Source organism: Chiroxiphia lanceolata, chromosome 4, assembly GCF_009829145.1.
Source record: "Chiroxiphia lanceolata isolate bChiLan1 chromosome 4, bChiLan1.pri, whole genome shotgun sequence".
Classification (NCBI taxonomy): Eukaryota; Metazoa; Chordata; class Aves; order Passeriformes; family Pipridae; genus Chiroxiphia; species Chiroxiphia lanceolata.
In genome coordinates, this window is record NC_045640.1 from 65,489,694 (window position 1) to 65,507,680 (window position 17,987).

The 17,987-nt window shown below is 42.1% G+C and overlaps 1 protein-coding gene and 1 pseudogene across 2 annotated transcripts; both read left to right on the forward strand.

Moving 5' to 3' along the window:
- The first annotated feature begins 6,312 nt into the window (after nt 1-6,312).
- On the forward strand, nt 6,313-15,894 carry PCDH18 (protocadherin 18). 2 transcript variants are annotated; one of them, XM_032686717.1, is made up of 4 exons: nt 6,313-8,796; nt 9,748-9,836; nt 9,949-10,112; nt 14,343-15,894. In XM_032686717.1, exons 1-4 carry the CDS (start codon nt 6,313-6,315, stop codon nt 15,011-15,013), a joined length of 3,408 nt encoding a protein of 1,135 aa, XP_032542608.1. In that variant the 3' UTR covers nt 15,014-15,894. The 2 variants fall into 2 exon arrangements, with proteins under 2 accessions (XP_032542608.1, XP_032542609.1); XM_032686718.1 differs by having other exon boundaries at nt 9,751-9,836; nt 14,343-15,013.
- LOC116786512 lies at nt 12,534-12,748 on the forward strand (annotated as a pseudogene).
- Nucleotides 15,895-17,987: the final 2,093 nt, after the last annotated feature.

Sequence of the window (17,987 nt, forward strand, 5' to 3'; positions counted from 1 at the left end):
TGCACATGAGTGGATCTGGATCATTTGGCTTAGGCTGTCAGTGGAAGCTTGAACATGTGCTTTGTCTGGTGAAAAGACACTTGAAACAGTAATTATATCCTTTTTTAAACTCTCAGGGGTGATGGACAAAGTTATAGTTCCATGAAAAGCTTTGGATTGAGCCAGTAATTCGACAGACTATGTATTGCACCCCTGATTAAATTCACATCTACACTAAACTTCGTAACTTTTCCTTACAGAAACCCCACTCCTGCAAAGAAAAGAAGTATCTCAAATGCAACTGCTCCTTCTGCTCTGTATAAAGAGTGGCCTTGAAAATATCGTCGCATGCTAGATAGTGTGTTGCAGGCTACAAGAGCGAGATATTTGTCAAAGCAGAGTAGCAGCAGTGCAAGACACCAAAACCCTTGCAAATTTATTCATGCACAGTGTTTAAAATTTCTGTTCAGGCCATATAGGAATTTGTTAACATCTGGAATAAATCCAGTTGTTGGAAATCCAAAGCCACACTACAGATAAGTGTACCTCAGGCAAAGAGCTGATGCTTTACCTGTGGGGAAAAAAGAGGTCTGGGCTCTCTGACTGCAGTAGTGACCACCCCAGCTCCACGGTGGCTGTATCATTTTGACGGTGACAGGAGGTGACAGGAGGTGATAGAGCATCTTTGTTCCTTGAGTTCCACTTTGCATGAAGCAAAGGTTAGAGCCACTGTTCTCTGAAGCATCTGGCTCTCTGTATTACTTGTATTTCAGTGGTGAGGATGATCAGAAGGAAAAAAATGAGTCATTAGGAAATGGGAGGTTATGTTTGTTGTACACAGCAGGACCCACAGTTGGTTTTGAGTGGCTTTGTGAGAAGGTGGAACAGAGCCACACAGCATTACCTTTGTTGGCTTAGGTGCAATGGGAAAGAAATGTATTACAGTCCTGCCTGGTGCCTTTTATCCCAAACATGGACATTACTCAAAACCTCGTTTTTCTGAAGAGTGCATATTGCTCTTAAAGGCAGTTTGGGGTAAACAGCTATCAATTAGAGACATTCGACCTCATGCTTTACGAGGCAGTAACTAAACAAAATGACAAATCCACTAAAGTGATCAAACAATGGAATTTCCATAGATACTGTGCCATAATAACAAATCCTCAAAAAAATCCAAAAGCATCCACTGATATATTGAAGGCATTTGTTTATAATAGAGATCAAGTAAACTGTAAGTCTCGAGTATTTTTCTCTTTTTCACTTGGTAAAACTTTGAGAGATAAGCATTTTATTGGTGCAGAAAGAGACTGAATATCTAGGTATAGTACTTACCAAACTTATATGAGTTTAAGTCACAATTTATATACACAATACTGCATTGCAAAACCACCATGGAAATTTACTCATGTAGCAGAAAATCTGATCCCCTGCCCTTTGCTGCAATGATTGATGATAATGTAAAATCCAATTTTAAACTCACTTTTCAGAAAAACTTTTCTCACCCATCAGCAGGTGCATAGAAATTTGTGGTTTGATGTATTTTAATGACCCATCTGATTTTTTTTTAAAGCAAGTTGAAAAGATCAAGGCTGTGAACTAAATTTCTCTGCTTATTCCTTCTTCTGGGTCCTGGCCTTTTGTTCCAGGGCTTTGACTGGTTGTTGTTTGGGGTAGGAAGATACTTTTCCCTGATACAGCTATTACCTTTACCAAATGTTTTCTGGATGTCTCCGAGGTGACGGAGTAGCCTTTGAGACTGCTTGTGCTGGGCACTGCATGGAAGGGACAGTGCTCTGTTGGGAACAGATCCTATTAAGTCAGGGTATCCTCAGCAGGAAGTACTGCAAGGTATAGGTATATGTGTATATAGTCAAGGTATGGAGTTTTGTGGACTGATAACCTCAGGTGGATTTTTTGCTTTTCTGATTTTTTTGACAGGATGCCTGCCCCATTTTAGACCACCTTTTCCTGTGTACTAGGTAACTGAAGTCTAGTTGAGATACATTTTTTAATATTCCACAGATCAAAATATATGCCCTGCCTAATGTGTCTGGTCTTAATTCAGAAGACTGTGATGTAGAAGTCTTATTTTTGGTAGTCCAGTGGTCTATTCTGCCTTTAATATCTCTTAAAATAATTCAGCCTCTGATGTCCCTCAGTTCTGAAACAATGTTGGATATAAGCATGACTGATGATATAGTTGGTATATCAGAAAAATACAGCATTAATTTGTGATGAGTACTAGAATATGGTTGTCTTTGCAAACAATCCAACTGAAATTGGATTTCCACCCACTTCAAAGAACAGCATCATACTGACCTTTGATCAGCTTTGTGGGCCCAAGAGTGAGTATAAAAGGGCAACACTCATTTGTCTACAAGGATACTCCACTCAATTTGGACTCATGCTGCAACAGATGGAAATGTACAAAGGCCAGGGAGAGCTCTGTCATTAGTTTTACTTTGAGAAACAAGCTTGTCAAAGAGGGACAGAGGGAGAGAGAGGTAGGAAGAAAGAGAAGCAAAGGAAGAGAGGTAAGAGAGAGGAAACTCTTCAGTTTTGTCATTCATTGGGATGGAAATGTTCTTTTAAAATACACTTCTGACTTAAGAAGACTTGTCTTTCACATTCATTGCACAGGTGTCAAATCAAATCTTATATTGCGATGTCTTGTGCACTAGAGCATAGCTCATGTGACATTTTGTAACATAATGCAACATAAGGCAATAAATCATACTGAAAGTGAATAAGACATCATTTTTGTGTTCTAGGAGGGGAATGAACCAAATGGCATCGTGCTAATTTCACTGTGCATTGTTAAAAAAATTATCTTCTTTCTCCCTGTCCCTGCTGAGGGACTATTTAAGAGAGCAGTTCTTCAAAGCAAAGTTCTTTGTCACCTAAGTTTTGCAAATGTACTGTGCATCTAGGGAATCAGAAACTTTTAGAAGAAAATATATGCTTGAGAGCTCAGAAAAACTCCTCAGAGAAACAAGACAGGCTTTAAAGTATATCGACCACAGAAATAAGCCTACTTTCAGCTAAGTGAAAAATAATTAATCTACTGTGCAGCTGTGGTTTCTGTAGCAGTACTGTAGGCAAATGGAAGTGCAATGTGGAGTCAGTTTGTTTTTCTTCCTCAGGTACACCACTGGAGAATTGGAGCGTAACTTTAGGGAAGAACCTTGTGGTGAATAGATCTGTATTAGGTGGGAATAACTGAGATTAGTCTGCAGGAGGCCAGCAGCACTCTACTCACGTGCCTAACAGCACTCACAATACCACACTCCCTAAGAAGCGTCTGCTGGCTGCACGTGGGACTCTCCCTTTCCTTTGTAAGGGAGGCCTGCCATGTCAAAGGTGGACTGGAGTTTAAGAGACTTTCAGACAAAACTCTTTCACTGGATGTTGGAGAAATCGACCTCAGGAATGCTGCAATGGCTTCTAAGCACTCCAGAGAAGCAACAGTTCTTGAAGTGCCACGCATATAAATATTGCCACATCTGCGCAAAAAAACCTCCAGATGTGTTCCTCCTCACTTACAGGTTCAAATGAATGTCAGCTGGAAAAAAAAAAAATTAAATCAAGAATTTCCATTACTGTAATTCAGAATTCAGGTAAGGACTATTGTGCTGACGACATTTTATCATCATTATAAGTGGTCAGTGTGCACTTAAGTGGTAATATGACATACAACCTGACTGGTGAAGTTGTAAAATGAAAAAAAAATTAATCCAAAACAGGGGAAAAAAAAAAAAAAGAGAGATGTTGTAATTCCTATCTGTAGGTATCCTACTCTCTATTAATATATGGTGTGCCTCTGAGAAAGACTGATGTGATGAAGTGGAATTACTATTTGGAAAGTGATAAAAATTGCATAAAGTAAGTTCTGCATATCTAAGTGTACTAAACAGTTCCTTGGAAGAACATGTTATCATTTAAGGGTGTATGTAATAGTTTTAAAGAAGTGAAATTATTTTTACTATGAATTATTCATCTCCTGTACACATCATGTAAAGGGGCAGTGACTTCTTTTATCAACAAAATACTTTTTTTTGACACTAAGAACAGCATTTAATTGAACCTCTTTCCCCAATTATCTCCAGAAAAGAGTTTACTCTGATGCTTTGGAAAAATGTTTTAGAAAGATTTATCAGAGCTGCAAAAAAAGCTGTCCATGAACTAATGGAATTATACTATCTTTGAATTCTCTCCACCAGAACTTAGAATGGCCACTAATTCCTTTTTTTGCTCTTTTGGTGTTTGCAAAGGGGTTCACTAAAGCCTGAATTGATATAATTATTGGCTTGGATTGTTAGAGATTTAGGCCAGATGGCTATGGGTTTCTAAAGTCCCAGTTGCTTGTGTTAGCTTTTCTAGTTTGCCTATAGGGCTCGGGGATCAGCAATTTGAAAGGGCTGCAAACTTGTAAAACAGTATTATTCATGGGGGCAGAATGTTCATCAGCGTGACCCAGTACTAAATACATTCATTATGGACATTTCTATTCTGCACAATTTGCCACACGGTGCTGGTTTGTAAAAAAAAAAAAAAAAGAGACAATGGCTTATAAAATGCTTGTGAATGCTGAAAAAGAAGGAGAGTTCACATTGAGCCTCCTCCGCTTTCTTTTTAGCAAAAACCTTCTTAGTGACTTTGCCTGAGCTCTGCTGAGAGTAAGGAAATTGGGAAAATCAGAGATTTACTCTTTATATTTTTGGATATGATGGTGAGGGTGGGGAATATAAGAGAGGGAAAAGAGCAATAAAAGAGTGATGGTATAGTACAGGCAACACTGATAAACAAGTAGACAAAGTTAGCAGGGAAACAAAGAAAAACATCGCAAGACTGTGGCTAAAATTATAAAAGCATATGTAAAAAGAGGAAGTAGAAGTCACATAAATAGCTACTTTTGAAATGAGAAGAATGCATAAGCTTCCATGTCCTGGATGCAACCTGAAGCTCACGTAGGGATCTGTAACATTTCTGGTGTACGCAAAATACATGCTCGACTCAGTCATAAGATTATATATTTATGTGCAATTGTGGGGAAGTGTAAATAGTTTTCAGCAACAGCAGAAAGGGGAGGATTTTGTCACTTTCCAAACAATCTGTCATGTGGCTTCTTTTCCTTTAAAACACTTGGCATGTAGAAGGTGTGCTTAGCACTGACTGTCGCGGTGGAGCATGAAGTACTGTTTCAAACAGGATGAAAAGGATCATCTGAAGAAGCACTGGAACAGCAAATAACGATAATAAAAAAGCACAGAGACAATCGCACATAAGAACACACAGAGGAACCGGGTTCAGGCAGAGGCAGCTGCGCTGAGGGCAGAGATGCTGCAAGAGGGAGCCGGGGAAGGACCGGAGTGTGCAAAATGTTCCTGACTTAGGAAGAAGGAGGGAGAGGTTTCGCGGAGTGGAGGAGATCTCTCTGGGCTCCGGGCAGGAGCACAGACGTTGAGGACACGCAGGATGTAGGTAAATAAGCAGCAAAGAAGACGGTCTTGCGGCACCACCACCTCCTTTACTAAGCAAACCCACTTAAAAGCTCCCAGCGAGTTAAACAAGGGGAACCTAAAAGTATGTAAATAAGCAGCGCGGTCCTCATTTCTCGTGGCAGGAAGGGGGAGGAATTAAAATCACAAAACCCCCGCTTGAAACCGCCACAAAAATTCGAGGGGTGGGGAAGGAGGGACGTTGATTTAAAGTTGCCCATTAGTCATTCGCATGCCCCCACCCCCAAATCTTGGCGGCGAGCAGGGGCTGGCGGAGGAGCCGCCCCCATCACCCCCCCCGGTCCCCCCGCCCCGGCCGCGGTGCCCCCCGCCCCTCCCCGGCGGGGCGAGGGACTGATTGGCTGGACCCGGCTCGGCACAGGCCGGGAAAAAGCTTTGTCTGGGGAGTTGGAGTGAAGTTGCGGAGGATTTTAGGCTGGAGACGGCGAGGGAGGCTGTTCAGTCCGGCGGCGAGCGCGGAGAGGGGCGGGAGGACGGGCTGCGCGGCTCCATCCCGCCGGCTCCCGGCCGTCCCTGGATGCTGACGGCGGGAGAGGAGCGCGCTGCCCCGGAGCATCTCAGCCTGGAAGAGGAGCGCGGAGTCAAATGAGAAAGCGGGGATTGCCTACAGATTGTATCTGGACGTCCTGGCACGGTGTGTATAAAAAAGAGCAAAAAGTTTTTTGATCTGTAAGATATTAATACTTGGCTGGCTAGAAAAGAAGGCGTTTTCAAGTTGGAAAGGACCAGATGTGCGCTGGGTTTAAGGTACCGAAGGAAGGCGAAATAATTGCTATTTAACTTGCTGGGAGAAATTAATTGCAAAAACTTACAAATGCACCGAATCGGCGGTAAAATGCACTTTCTGTTCATTTTTGCACTGATGATAATATCTTTCAATAAGGCTGTGCTGGGCAAGAATTTGAAATACAGGATTTATGAGGAGCAGAGGGTTGGATCAGTAATTGCAAGACTATCGGAGGATGTTGCCGATGTGTTATTAAAAATGCCTAACCCTTCCTCGGTTCGTTTTCGAGCCATGCAGAGGGGGAATTCTCCCTTGCTTGTAGTCCGTGAGGATAATGGAGAAATCAGCATAGGAGCTAAAATTGATCGGGAACAACTGTGCCAGAAAAACTTAAACTGCTCCATAGAGTTTGATGTGATCACTCTACCCACTGAACATCTGCAGCTTTTCCATGTTGAAGTTGAAGTGCTGGATATTAATGACAACTCTCCCCAGTTTTCCAGAGCTCTTATCCCTATCGAGATATCAGAGAGTGCAGCTGTAGGAACCCGGATCCCTTTGGACAGTGCTTTTGATCCAGATGTGGGAGACAACTCCCTTCACACTTATTCCCTTTCTGCAAATGATTTTTTTAGCATTGAGGTGAGAACCAGGACTGATGGTGCTAAATACGCAGAGCTGATTGTGGTTAGAGAGCTGGACCGTGAGTTGAAGTCGAGTTACGAACTCCAGCTCACTGCCTCTGATAAAGGGGTGCCTCAGAAGTCTGGATCATCCCTCCTGAAAATCAGCATTTCTGATTCCAACGACAACAGCCCTGTTTTTGAGCAACAGTCATATATGATCCAGCTCTTGGAAAACTCACCCATTGGGACTTTGCTGATAGACCTCAATGCTACTGATCCAGATGAGGGCGCCAATGGGAAAGTCGTGTACTCCTTTAGTAGTCACGTGTCTGCCAAAATTATAGAGACTTTTAATATAGATTCAGAAAAAGGTCATCTGACCCTGCTGAAGCAAGTGGACTATGAAGTAACCAAATCCTATGAAATTGATGTTCAGGCTCAGGATATGGGGCCAAATTCTATTCCGGCTCACTGCAAAATTATAATTAAAGTTGTGGACGTGAATGACAACAGACCAGAAATTAACTTAAACCTGATGTCCACAGAGAGAGAAGAGATAGCTTACATTTCTGAAGGGTCACCCTTGGACACCTTTGTTGCCCTGGTCAGAGTGCAAGACAAGGACTCTGGTGTGAATGGAGAGATAGTTTGTAAACTCCATGGGCATGGTCACTTTAAACTTCAAAAGACTTATGAAAATAACTATTTAATCTTGACTAATGCCACTCTGGATAGGGAAAAGAGATCTGAATATAGCTTGACTGTAATAGCGGAGGACAAGGGAACGCCAAGTCTCTCCACAGTGAAACACTTTACTGTCCAAATCAGTGATGAAAATGACAACCCACCCCGCTTCCAGACAAACAGATATGAAGTTGTTATCTTGGAAAATAACTCTCCAGGAGCTTACATCACATCAGTCACAGCCACAGACCCAGATCTAGGCGACAATGGGCAGGTGACGTACACTATTTTGGAGAACTCTATTTTGGGGAGTTCCATAACCACCTACGTGACCATCGATCCCTCCAATGGGGCGATCTATGCCCTGCGAACCTTTGATCACGAGGAAGTAAACCAAATTGCCTTTGTGGTTCAAGCTAGGGATGGAGGGAGCCAGCAGCTTGCTAGCAATACCACCGTTGTGCTAACCATCATTGATGAGAATGACAACGCTCCTGTCATTGTGGGGCCAGCGCTACGCAACAGCACAGCAGAAATCTCAATCCCTAAAGATGCTGGGATTGGCTTTCTTGTCACCAGGATAAGGGCTACGGATAGAGACTCTGGTATGAACTCTGAACTCAGCTGCTCCATAGCAGCTGACAAGAAAAACAGCATCTTCGTGATGGATCCCCAAACCTGTGACATCTCTATCAATGTGAGTGTTGAATCAGTTCCAGCAAAACAATGGGAGTTTTTAGTGATAGTCCAGGATAAAGGCAGCCCTCAGCTTAGTACTAAAGCCCTTCTTAAATGTACCGTTTTTGAGCACGTTTATTCATTTTCAAGCACAGAAGCAACTTTGGTAAGCCAACCCTCCCTGGACATCTCCATGATAACAATTATATCCTTAGGATCAATATGTGCCGTGTTGTTGGTCATTATGGTTATCTTTGCTACGAGATGCAATCGAGAGAAAAAGGACACCAGGTCTTACAACTGTCGTGTGGCGGAATCAACCTACCAGCACCACCCAAAACGGCCCTCAAGACAGATCCACAAAGGGGACATTACATTAGTGCCAACGGTTAATGGCACTTTACCCATCAGGTCTCACCACAGAGCTTCTCCATCGTCATCCCCGACCCTGGAGAGGGGACAAATGAGCAGCCGACAGAGCCACCACAGCCACCAATCGCTGAACAGCCTGGTGACCATCTCCTCTAACCACGTGCCCGAAAACTTCTCACTGGAGCTCACCCATGCCACGCCAGCTGTCGAGGTAAGGTCCATACCTCAGTTTTGCACATCATTCACTCATGCACTCACTTGGGAATGTGCAGGTATCCCTGGATGCAGCTCGTGAGAGCAAGAGGCAATGAGGTCAATGCCTAATGTGGGGGTGTGCCATGGGTTTCTCTTGAATGCCACAGCTTTTCAACTTTGCTCCAGTATTGACTCATTCCATTACCCTGAGGTACTGGATTAAATGGGGAACAGCATTAAATCTATTATTAATAGCATTATTCCTCGGTTCTTCCCTGTAAGGTCAAAACAGTGAAGTGGAACACAGACAGATCTGTTTTACTACTCACTCTTTTCTTCCTTGCCTTCCCTCTCCCTCTGTACAGCTCCACCTAAGAATGAGTGCTTGAGTATTTATATACAGAAATGATCCAGGAAGTTCTTTTATTGATGGGGGTGAAGAACTAAAAGACTAAACATTGACACAGTTTAGGTACAGCTGTTGTAATATGTGTTCATAGTATCTCAAACTTTGAGACTCCCCATCTCAGTTTTTACTCCAAATGCTGGGTAATGGCTTAAATAAATGAGAGCTGTGTCCTGGCAACTCTTTACATGTAAAGCAATGACATTTTGTTTTGAATTAGGATCCTGGAATGGTAAAGGACTGATTCTAATATATTTAACCAAACCAAAACTCTACCTCTCTTTAATTACTTGTTTTATTTGTTAATGAATTAATCATTATGAGAGGCAGATGAACAGCAGTGCATTTCCTCATTGTAGTCTTCAGGTGTTTCCTGTGTCAGACACTTAACTACAAAATAGTCTGTCGTATTGCATTATATATATGCAGGAATTTGATTTAATTAAGATTTAAAGGGCAAAAAAAATAAACCACAAACAAACCTGAGAAGCAAATTGTGGTTTTACAGCTAGAAACTTGAGCTTTCATTTCAAAGGATCAGTCTTTTCACTTTTTCTTTAGCAGGTTTCTCAGCTTCTCTCGATGCTTCACCAGGGCCAATATCAGCCAAGGCCAAGTTTTCGAGGAAACAAGTATTCCAGAAGCTACAGGTGAGAATCCAGACTATTCTGTACATGCATCTGAAAATATGGACATATATTTTTAATCAAAAAGTGGACTGTAACATATTTGAGATAATGTAATTCACAATTCTCTTTACAGATATGCCCTACAAGATATGGATAAATTCAGCTTGAAAGACAGTGGCCGGGGTGATAGTGAAGCTGGAGACAGTGATTATGATTTGGGGAGAGAGTCTCCAATTGACAGACTTCTTGGGGAAGGATTCAGTGACCTTTTCCTTACAGATGGGAGAATTCCTGCAGGTAAGAGCACAATGGAAGCTGACCGGTTTATTTACAGTGCTGCCTGGCTGTCACTTTGATAAAACTACTCCTGAGAAAGCAAAAATTCTTTAGCTTTCACGTCCTGTGTTTCCTTCCTTTTTACTCTACTTCATGGTAAATACTGAGCTGAAGCCTTGACATACCTACTAAAATGAAACCTCAGACTCAGCTGCAAATCTACTCAGAGCAATGCCTACTCTTTTTTTTTCTTTACTCACATCATGAGCTGGCTCCAGATTCCCCCTAAAAGTACAATCTTCTCCAAGTCCTTAGACTTCTAATGACTGGGTGGATGTTTTTGCAAAGCCAGGCGGTTGTGGTTTGTTAAAAATACACTGAACTATAATTTGGGAGGTAGGTTTTCCACAGTGGGTTTGATACAAACTTTTGCTGTTCAGAAATTGAATGTTAAAAGTGGACTAGAAATATGGATGGAGAAGAAAGAAAAGTATATTTTTTTCCCCCACTGAAAAATGAGCCTGAGTGGCAAGGGAAAGATGTAAGTATGTTCCAGATTTTAAATATTGCAATCCTAATTTTTGGAAGAGAGAACCCAAGAGGTACAATTCAGGAGCAAGAGGCAGAAAGAAAAAAATGAGACAAGGGTGAGTGGCAGTAGGATAAACACACATGTACGTACTCGTGTGTATGAAGCATCACTTTTAAATTTATGCCTAGCTATAGGTTGAATAAAAAGTCATGGGAAATCATGCTTAGTACAGATAGAAGAAATTTGTAATTACTTTAGTAATTATACAGCCTCTGGTTGTACCCTAGATCTTGTTCTTACTTCAGATCATATTACAACCACAGGGCTGGATAATTTCGGTGTAGTTCACTGAACCAAGAGTGTGAACTTAAAAGTTTAGTAAAGTAATTTTATACATGAGGGCCCCTTGCTTTATGGGGTGGTGCAGCACATGTCCCTCCTAAAGTGACCCCCATGCATTACCCAGGGCTGGAGCAGAGGAGGTGGAGTGCTGGATCTTCTTCCCTGGTCTGCCAGGGAAAACAGGGATTGTACCCGACCTTGATGTGCTTTACCCTGAGAAACCTCCTGTTATGCTAGGCAAGAGTAAACACCAAAAGTTCAATTTGGTTTTCTTATATGTTTTAACTTTAAATTTTCCTTAGTATATTTTGCTCCAGACTAGACCTCGTATCACTATCCCTACCTCCTCAAACATGCTCAAAACTGAAGGCCTCAAAAAGTTATCATGTTTTCCAAATCTTTAGCCTACATCTGGAGTATTAATATATTTTTATCCTCTTCCTCCCTAACTCCTACTGCTTATTCCTCTGCCAGCTAACATGAGGCATGTCTCATTCTCTCCTATGCTTAGCAAGGACACGGGGAGGGATCTGCTGGAGCTCTCAGTTGCCAGGGGAACTTCAAATGTAATGGTGTTTGCACTGGCATCCAGCCCCACTGCTGCCAAGGAAGAGCTGTCCCTTTCCAGTGGGCAGCTGGGGGCTGCCAGCAGACAGGAATGATTGTCCTCTTAGCTGGCTAAAATGCCCATGACCCATTTTCAGCTCTTACAATTCCCTCTCTAAACAGGAAGCCAAAGCATAGGATTTCCCAAAATGCCCAGCTAGCTGCATTCAAAGTAAGGAAAACTCTTTCTGAGTGCAGACAGAACTGTGTGGGGCTGTCAAGACTGGCATTTAATCTCACCCAGATGTCCACTTGCTGCTATGCATGGCCTCAATCCATCAGATAAGTGTTCTGAACCTGTTCAGAAGAGACCTGAATTGTTCTGCAGTCCAAATAAATAAAAAGGAGGAAAAGAAAACTTCCTGGAGGTTTCCTGTTCTCCATTTTGAAAGTTTTCTGCATTGTCAGTCTGGCCACAGGCAAAATCCTGTGGGAAAGTCCTTTCAGTTTGTCCCTTTAAGGTGAAATTGGATAGGAATGGAACCAGTTCCTCAAAACTTCACAAATTATATGATCGGAAAGTTCAATAACTGTCCTTGAAAGACTTGTTTTTCTCTCTCTCTTTTTAAATCTTAACGAACAAACTTTAAATTCTGGAAAACAGAAAGAAAAGGAAAAAACTGTTGTGCATCTGGGTGTTTTTTAGTTCATTGCTGATTTAAGGACAGACTGTGTCACCATTCAGTTACTTCAGGGTATCTTTTGATCTTATGTTCAGGAACTTAACAATTTATTATTTTAAACCAAAACCATTCCTGATAACAACAGTAACAAAACTCACACTAAGACAAAACCCACTACTAATGAAATACTAGACCACTGAAAGTATCTAATGAATTTAAAGGAGTCTTAACAGAGTCTTCTTAATTAGAAGAGTAATTCTCACCTTCTGGGATGACTTGAGAACTGGTCATGGATCACTTAGATATTTTTTATCCTTTCTAACTAATTTTCTGTAAATCATCACTTCTCGGCCTTTTGGCTAAGATCAAGTGTAGTATCTGTGATCATACATGGGAGCAAAGTAGGCATTTCAGTCACTCCTATCAAAGCTTCAGCCACTGATATATTCTAGTTTGCTTTGTTTGTTTGAAGCTGCCTGGGTCAGCAGTTATTTTGTAACAGCTTGTGCACTATCCAGACTGCAGCCTGAGCTTGTAATCTTGAAGAAATTCATACTCTCGCTTGCAAGACACAGAGAAAGTTTATACTTATAGGAATGGAAAGGCCATTAGGAAAGCAAACAATATGATAGGCTGTGTAAACTGCAGAGATAAATAGCACTGACAACATGAGAGTAGGACTTTATCAATCACTGGTACATCCTAAGCTGAAATACTCTGTTCGGTTCTGCTTACACCACTGCAAAAAGATTTTTTGATAAACGGAGTGGATCCAGAGCCAGATGGAAAATGTGATGAGGGAGCAAGTGAAACTTACAGGGCATGTCTGCAAACATTTCTTATGTACTCAATATGCACAGAGAAAGAACAAGTAACTCTATTCTGTGTGGGGCAATCTAACTATTAAATGAATAGGGCAGAAGTTTCTTACGGTCAAAATATGCATAATGTAAAGAGCTGTGATTTCTGAAAACTGTCTTTTGAACCATGTGACTCAAAACCAAGTTAGTGGCCCCAGTAGAACCCAGGTCTTCTCCAGCAACTCTGCCAGGCACACAGGCAGGGCCTAGTCTGAGACAAGGCTTTGTGTCCTACAATTAGTTCCCTTTGGAATGGAACATTTGGCCTCTCTCCTGGCACATCCCTCTCTGCAGGTCTGTCAAATTGGGCTTTTCCTGTCTCTGCTTCCAGGGACCATTGCCAGACCTCTGAGTGTTTGGAGAGGACTGCTGCAGTGCTCCTTCATGGTCTAGTTCAGAGCAGTGTAGCTCTCAGGGATGCAGTCACTTGCCCTCATTTCTTCTACCTGAGAGACATGAATAAACCAAGGAGCTGAGAGAGCAGCTCTGTTGTCTTCTGCTCTTCAGCCCTCATCGTGTACCTGGGTGCCCATCTGGTGGGTTAGAGCCCTCCTTTTGCCAACATCTAAGCCAGCATGGTCCAGTGACCTGAGCTACAGAGGTGCAAGTGCACTTGCGAGTATAAATGCAGTATAAACACCATAGTCACACAGAGTAGGAATTAAGCCCTAGGTATTTTGATACTAGATTAAAATTGAACTGATTCACTTAAAAAGGTAATAATGGCAGTGGATCACCTCGAATTCTACATACACTTCATTGTCAGATAAAAAGAGGTTTAATGGAGAAGGAGATCCCTCTGCATGTTAATATTCTTTGCTCTTTATTTCCCCTGTCCATTTATTCCCACTCTGATATGCTTCACTATTTGCTTGTGGAAGACTTCACTAAAACTCAAGTGAATGCTTGGAGGTAGAAACACCTTCCTTTTATTTTATGTTTGTTTTAATGAGCTAGCATTGTACAAAGGGATTGAATGGCTTTAAGCCACAAATGCTTGTTTTCCGCCTGGGATTTACATGTTTATCTTCAACCTTAGTTAAGCAATCACATTACTGTCTTACATGTTCTGCATTGGTCATTCCCATTTTTTTGAGACCATTTGGCAGTTGAAGTACGTTTAGATCCAGACCATTTGTATTTGCCACCTTCCTGCACACAGAAAATGAAACCAAACACCAGATTTGAACATCTTTGGAGACATTTAGTCCTGGTGTCAGTCCCTGTGAACGTAGGTACTATCTGCAGCAGGAGAGGGATACTCACTCTCCTCATGTTTCTCTTGCAGCGATGCGGCTGTGCACAGAGGAGTGCAGGGTCCTGGGGCACTCTGACCAGTGCTGGATGCCACCACTGCCCTCTCCCTCCTCCGATTACAGAAGTAACATGTTCATCCCTGGGGAGGAGTTCCAGTCGCCCCAGCAGCACCTGCAGCAGCAGCAGCATCAGGGCCTCGAGGATGACGCCCAGGCTGCTGACACCAGTGAGAAGAAGAAGAGCTTTTCAACGTTTGGGAAGGACTGCCAGAGTGAGGAGGAGTCAGGGGACACCTGCACCTCCTCCCTCCTCTCTGAAATGAGCAGCGTCTTCCAGCGCCTGCTGCCTCCCTCCCTAGATGCCTACACGGAGTGCGATGAGATGGATCGCTCCAGCTCCTTGGAGCGCAGGAAAGGACATTTGCCAGCCAAGACTGTAAATTATCCACCGGCAGTGGCAGCCTGGGCAGCCAGCACACATTTCCAAAACCCTGCCAGCAACGGGCCCACTCTGGGGACTCACTCGGGCGCGCAGCCTTCCTCCAAGTGGCTGCCAGCCATGGAGGAGATCCCGGAGAATTACGAGGAAGATGATTTTGACAACGTACTCAACCACCTCAGTGATGGCAAACACGAACTCATGGATGCCAGTGAGCTGGTGGCAGAAATTAACAAGCTGCTGCAAGATGTCCGGCAGAACTAATTGTTTCAAAAACCTATTTTTCCATATTTATGGAAAACTGGAAGGGAAAAAAAAAAAAAAAAAGAACAAAACAGAGACTGAGAAGAACTGGCATTGCCAACTAGTTGCATTTATCATAAATGTGTCTGTGTATGTTGAATATTAAAATACTGTATTTTCATATGTACACAATGCAAGTGTGATTATCTTTATCTGTATTTTAAAAATACATTTGTACCTTATATTTATGTGTAATTTAACAAATAAATTTTATTTTTGTACACCCACAGCAGGCATGTTTTCCTAAATGTATATAGATGGTACCACCCTTGTCAAACTTTGAGTGTTCTTGCCACAGCGGCATGTTTAAAAAAAAAAACAACAAAAAAGGGATATTGTTTTCCCTTATTATTTCTTTTAAATGTTTCAAATATAAATTCAAACCACTGAAAAGTTATGCAAACATTAGTTTCAATAAATGATCCAACATCTTGTTGCAACGTTTTATAATAAAGACTTGACAACTCCCATGAAACCTAAAATGTCCTTTTTTATTTTGATGCCTTTGGTCTATGAAGTCATTTTCTCATTTAATTAATGGATTATTGCAGGCTGGGGTCTTCCTGTCTTTGGCAGATAAGTGTTTTCCCCAGTGAAAAAATTATGGAATTCAGTGATGGGTCTTCCACTGTGATCTCTGCAAAAAAATGTCAATTTATTGTGCTGTTGTTTCACTGCAAAGCCAGTTAAAGTCAGTGGTGTATACTTGAAAGACAGCAATAAAATCAGCTTTTCTGACCTCAAGCTGAATTCTCAATTTATGTAAATAAAAAAATTGGAATGCACTGCTTTATCTTTGTAAATGACACAAAAATAAAAGGAATGTTGCATCTTCCAGAAAAGCAGCTATATTTTGCTTCTACAAAGCAGCTATAATTTTATATTAGCTATATTTTTTCTCTGTTAGAAGTGTGCCTGTCTTGTATTTGCACAGTAGTACAGAAATGCTTGGAGTTCCCAGAAGGGAGCAAACCTGCAGGTACAATGGCTCTCATTGAATCCAGTCCTTCTACAGTGGGGCTTCTCTCTGTCCTGAAAACAGTAATTTATACTGTGGTGCTATTGCCACTGAGGGGGTGATGTAACTAATATTGCTCAGATAAAAGTCAGTGTGGTCCCTTTAGTTCTTTTTCTTGGTTAGCCAGTCACACACAAGGAGACTTCTGTAATAGTAAACAAATAGATTTTTGGATTTTGCAGTTGAGAAACATGGGTAGGTTTTGGACTCCCAATGCTCGCTGCAGGAGAGTGTTAGGTTAGTCAGAGATGGCCAGAAAAACTGGTATTTTGGGCTTTCATTCAGAGCTGCAGATGCATATTTTTAAAGGATATACTTTTTACCTGTGAAAAACTGGTGGAATAATCCAAGTCAATCTGGGCATGAAAACTGGTACACTTTTATTCTGAAGAATTGCCCTTGTCAAGTATCTTATAGAATATTTTTTTTTAATGTTAGATACAGAAAAATCCTGTTTAATATTACCCAAGGATTTTGTTGCAGGCACAGGATTTATTTGTTTTGTCTGTGTGCAAGAAAACTTTAGTCTCATTATTGGTTTCACAGCGCTGTAGATGCAACATATGAGGATGTGCAGACATTTGTTGACACCTGAACAAGAGAGAGATTCTCAAATTGCTTACACATCAGGAGCTCGTGCATAAAGCTATACTGGTTAGAATACCAGGACTTCAGATCTGGAGATTTATTATGGTACCTTTGAATGCCAACAAGATTTGAGCCTCAGTGAGTTGCCATCTGTTACTGAAAGGAAGAAGTTGTAACACCTCATTTATTAAATATTTGAAAACCTCTTCCCTGTTTTTCCCCTTCCTTCCCACTAATAGGCTTTACTGGCCCCAAGAGCCTCACCTGGGTCCCACCTTCCTGCTCCTCCTCATTCCAAGGGCTCAGGAGCTTGTTTAAGCTCAACGTGGGGCAGGCAGCTGTTGCCTGAGTGTTGATCCACCCTTACCTCCCAGGATGTACCTGGGACTGACTTTATAAACATGTTTCCAACCCATATCCAGCTGCTGCTGACAGGAGTCCTTGGATAGACCCTCATCCTGGTTTGTCACCTTGATGTGCTGAGGGCTGCGAATTGACCCCTTAGTCACCCCACTTGGCTCAACCTGCTGTGCTCAGGTACTGTGGGATTGCACCTTGTCAGTGCAGGTACTGCTTGTGTTGGGTTTGCTCTCAGCTCCTGGTCTGTCTCCTGCATCCCTCTCCAGGGCAGATGTGCTCTTGGTGCTTCCTGACAGTATTTCATGCCCCATGTTCATTGCAAGTCAACTCTTTATGGCAGTAAGATCAGGCTGACTCTGAAGCCAGTCGTGATGCTGTAGCAGTCCTACCAAGTCCTAAAGTTCACCAAGGCATAGCTTCTTCCTTAGCTAGGTTGTTTTTGTCTCATCTCAGCCCTCCCTTTTCAGTTTCTCTTTTTCAGTATCCAGTTTTGGTCCCGTTCTCCAGATTCCCTCACCTCATTCTCCTTTCTTCTTGGCTCTCTGACTTCACTTCCATTAAAATCTGACCCATGTACTAATCCTGCACAGCCCATAAACATGTTTATAGAGTACATGGTATCCCAATAGCACTGCCAATAAATGAAATTCCCAGTTTCTACCTCTTTAGTTGCATCTCCCTAACACACCCTTCAAATCCTCTCTTGCCCTAATTTTTTTTGATGTGTAATTGTAATTACAATGCAACTGTAAGCTGAATTCCTGAATTCCCCCACACCCAGTACCTTTTACTGGGTGACTGTATGCAGTGAAAAGGGCTGAACTTGCACGACTGCATCTCCCCACTGCTGACTTTGCACAGGAGAGGGAAGCTCAGGAGAGCAACTCCAAAGACAAAACTCGTGTCTGCTTAGGAAGCGGCTGGTGATTTGATTCCAGCCTGGGCACGCACAGTCTGTGAGATGTATAG

Coding starts and splice junctions, on each gene's coding strand:
- PCDH18 (XM_032686717.1), top strand. CDS start 6,313: ATGCACCGAATCGGCGGTAAAATGCACTTTCTGTTCATTTTTGCACTG. Junction 8,797..9,747: donor ATGCCACGCCAGCTGTCGAG/GTAAGGTCCATA, acceptor CTTTTTCTTTAG/CAGGTTTCTCAGCTTCTCTC. Junction 9,837..9,948: donor AAGTATTCCAGAAGCTACAG/GTGAGAATCCAG, acceptor TTCTCTTTACAG/ATATGCCCTACAAGATATGG.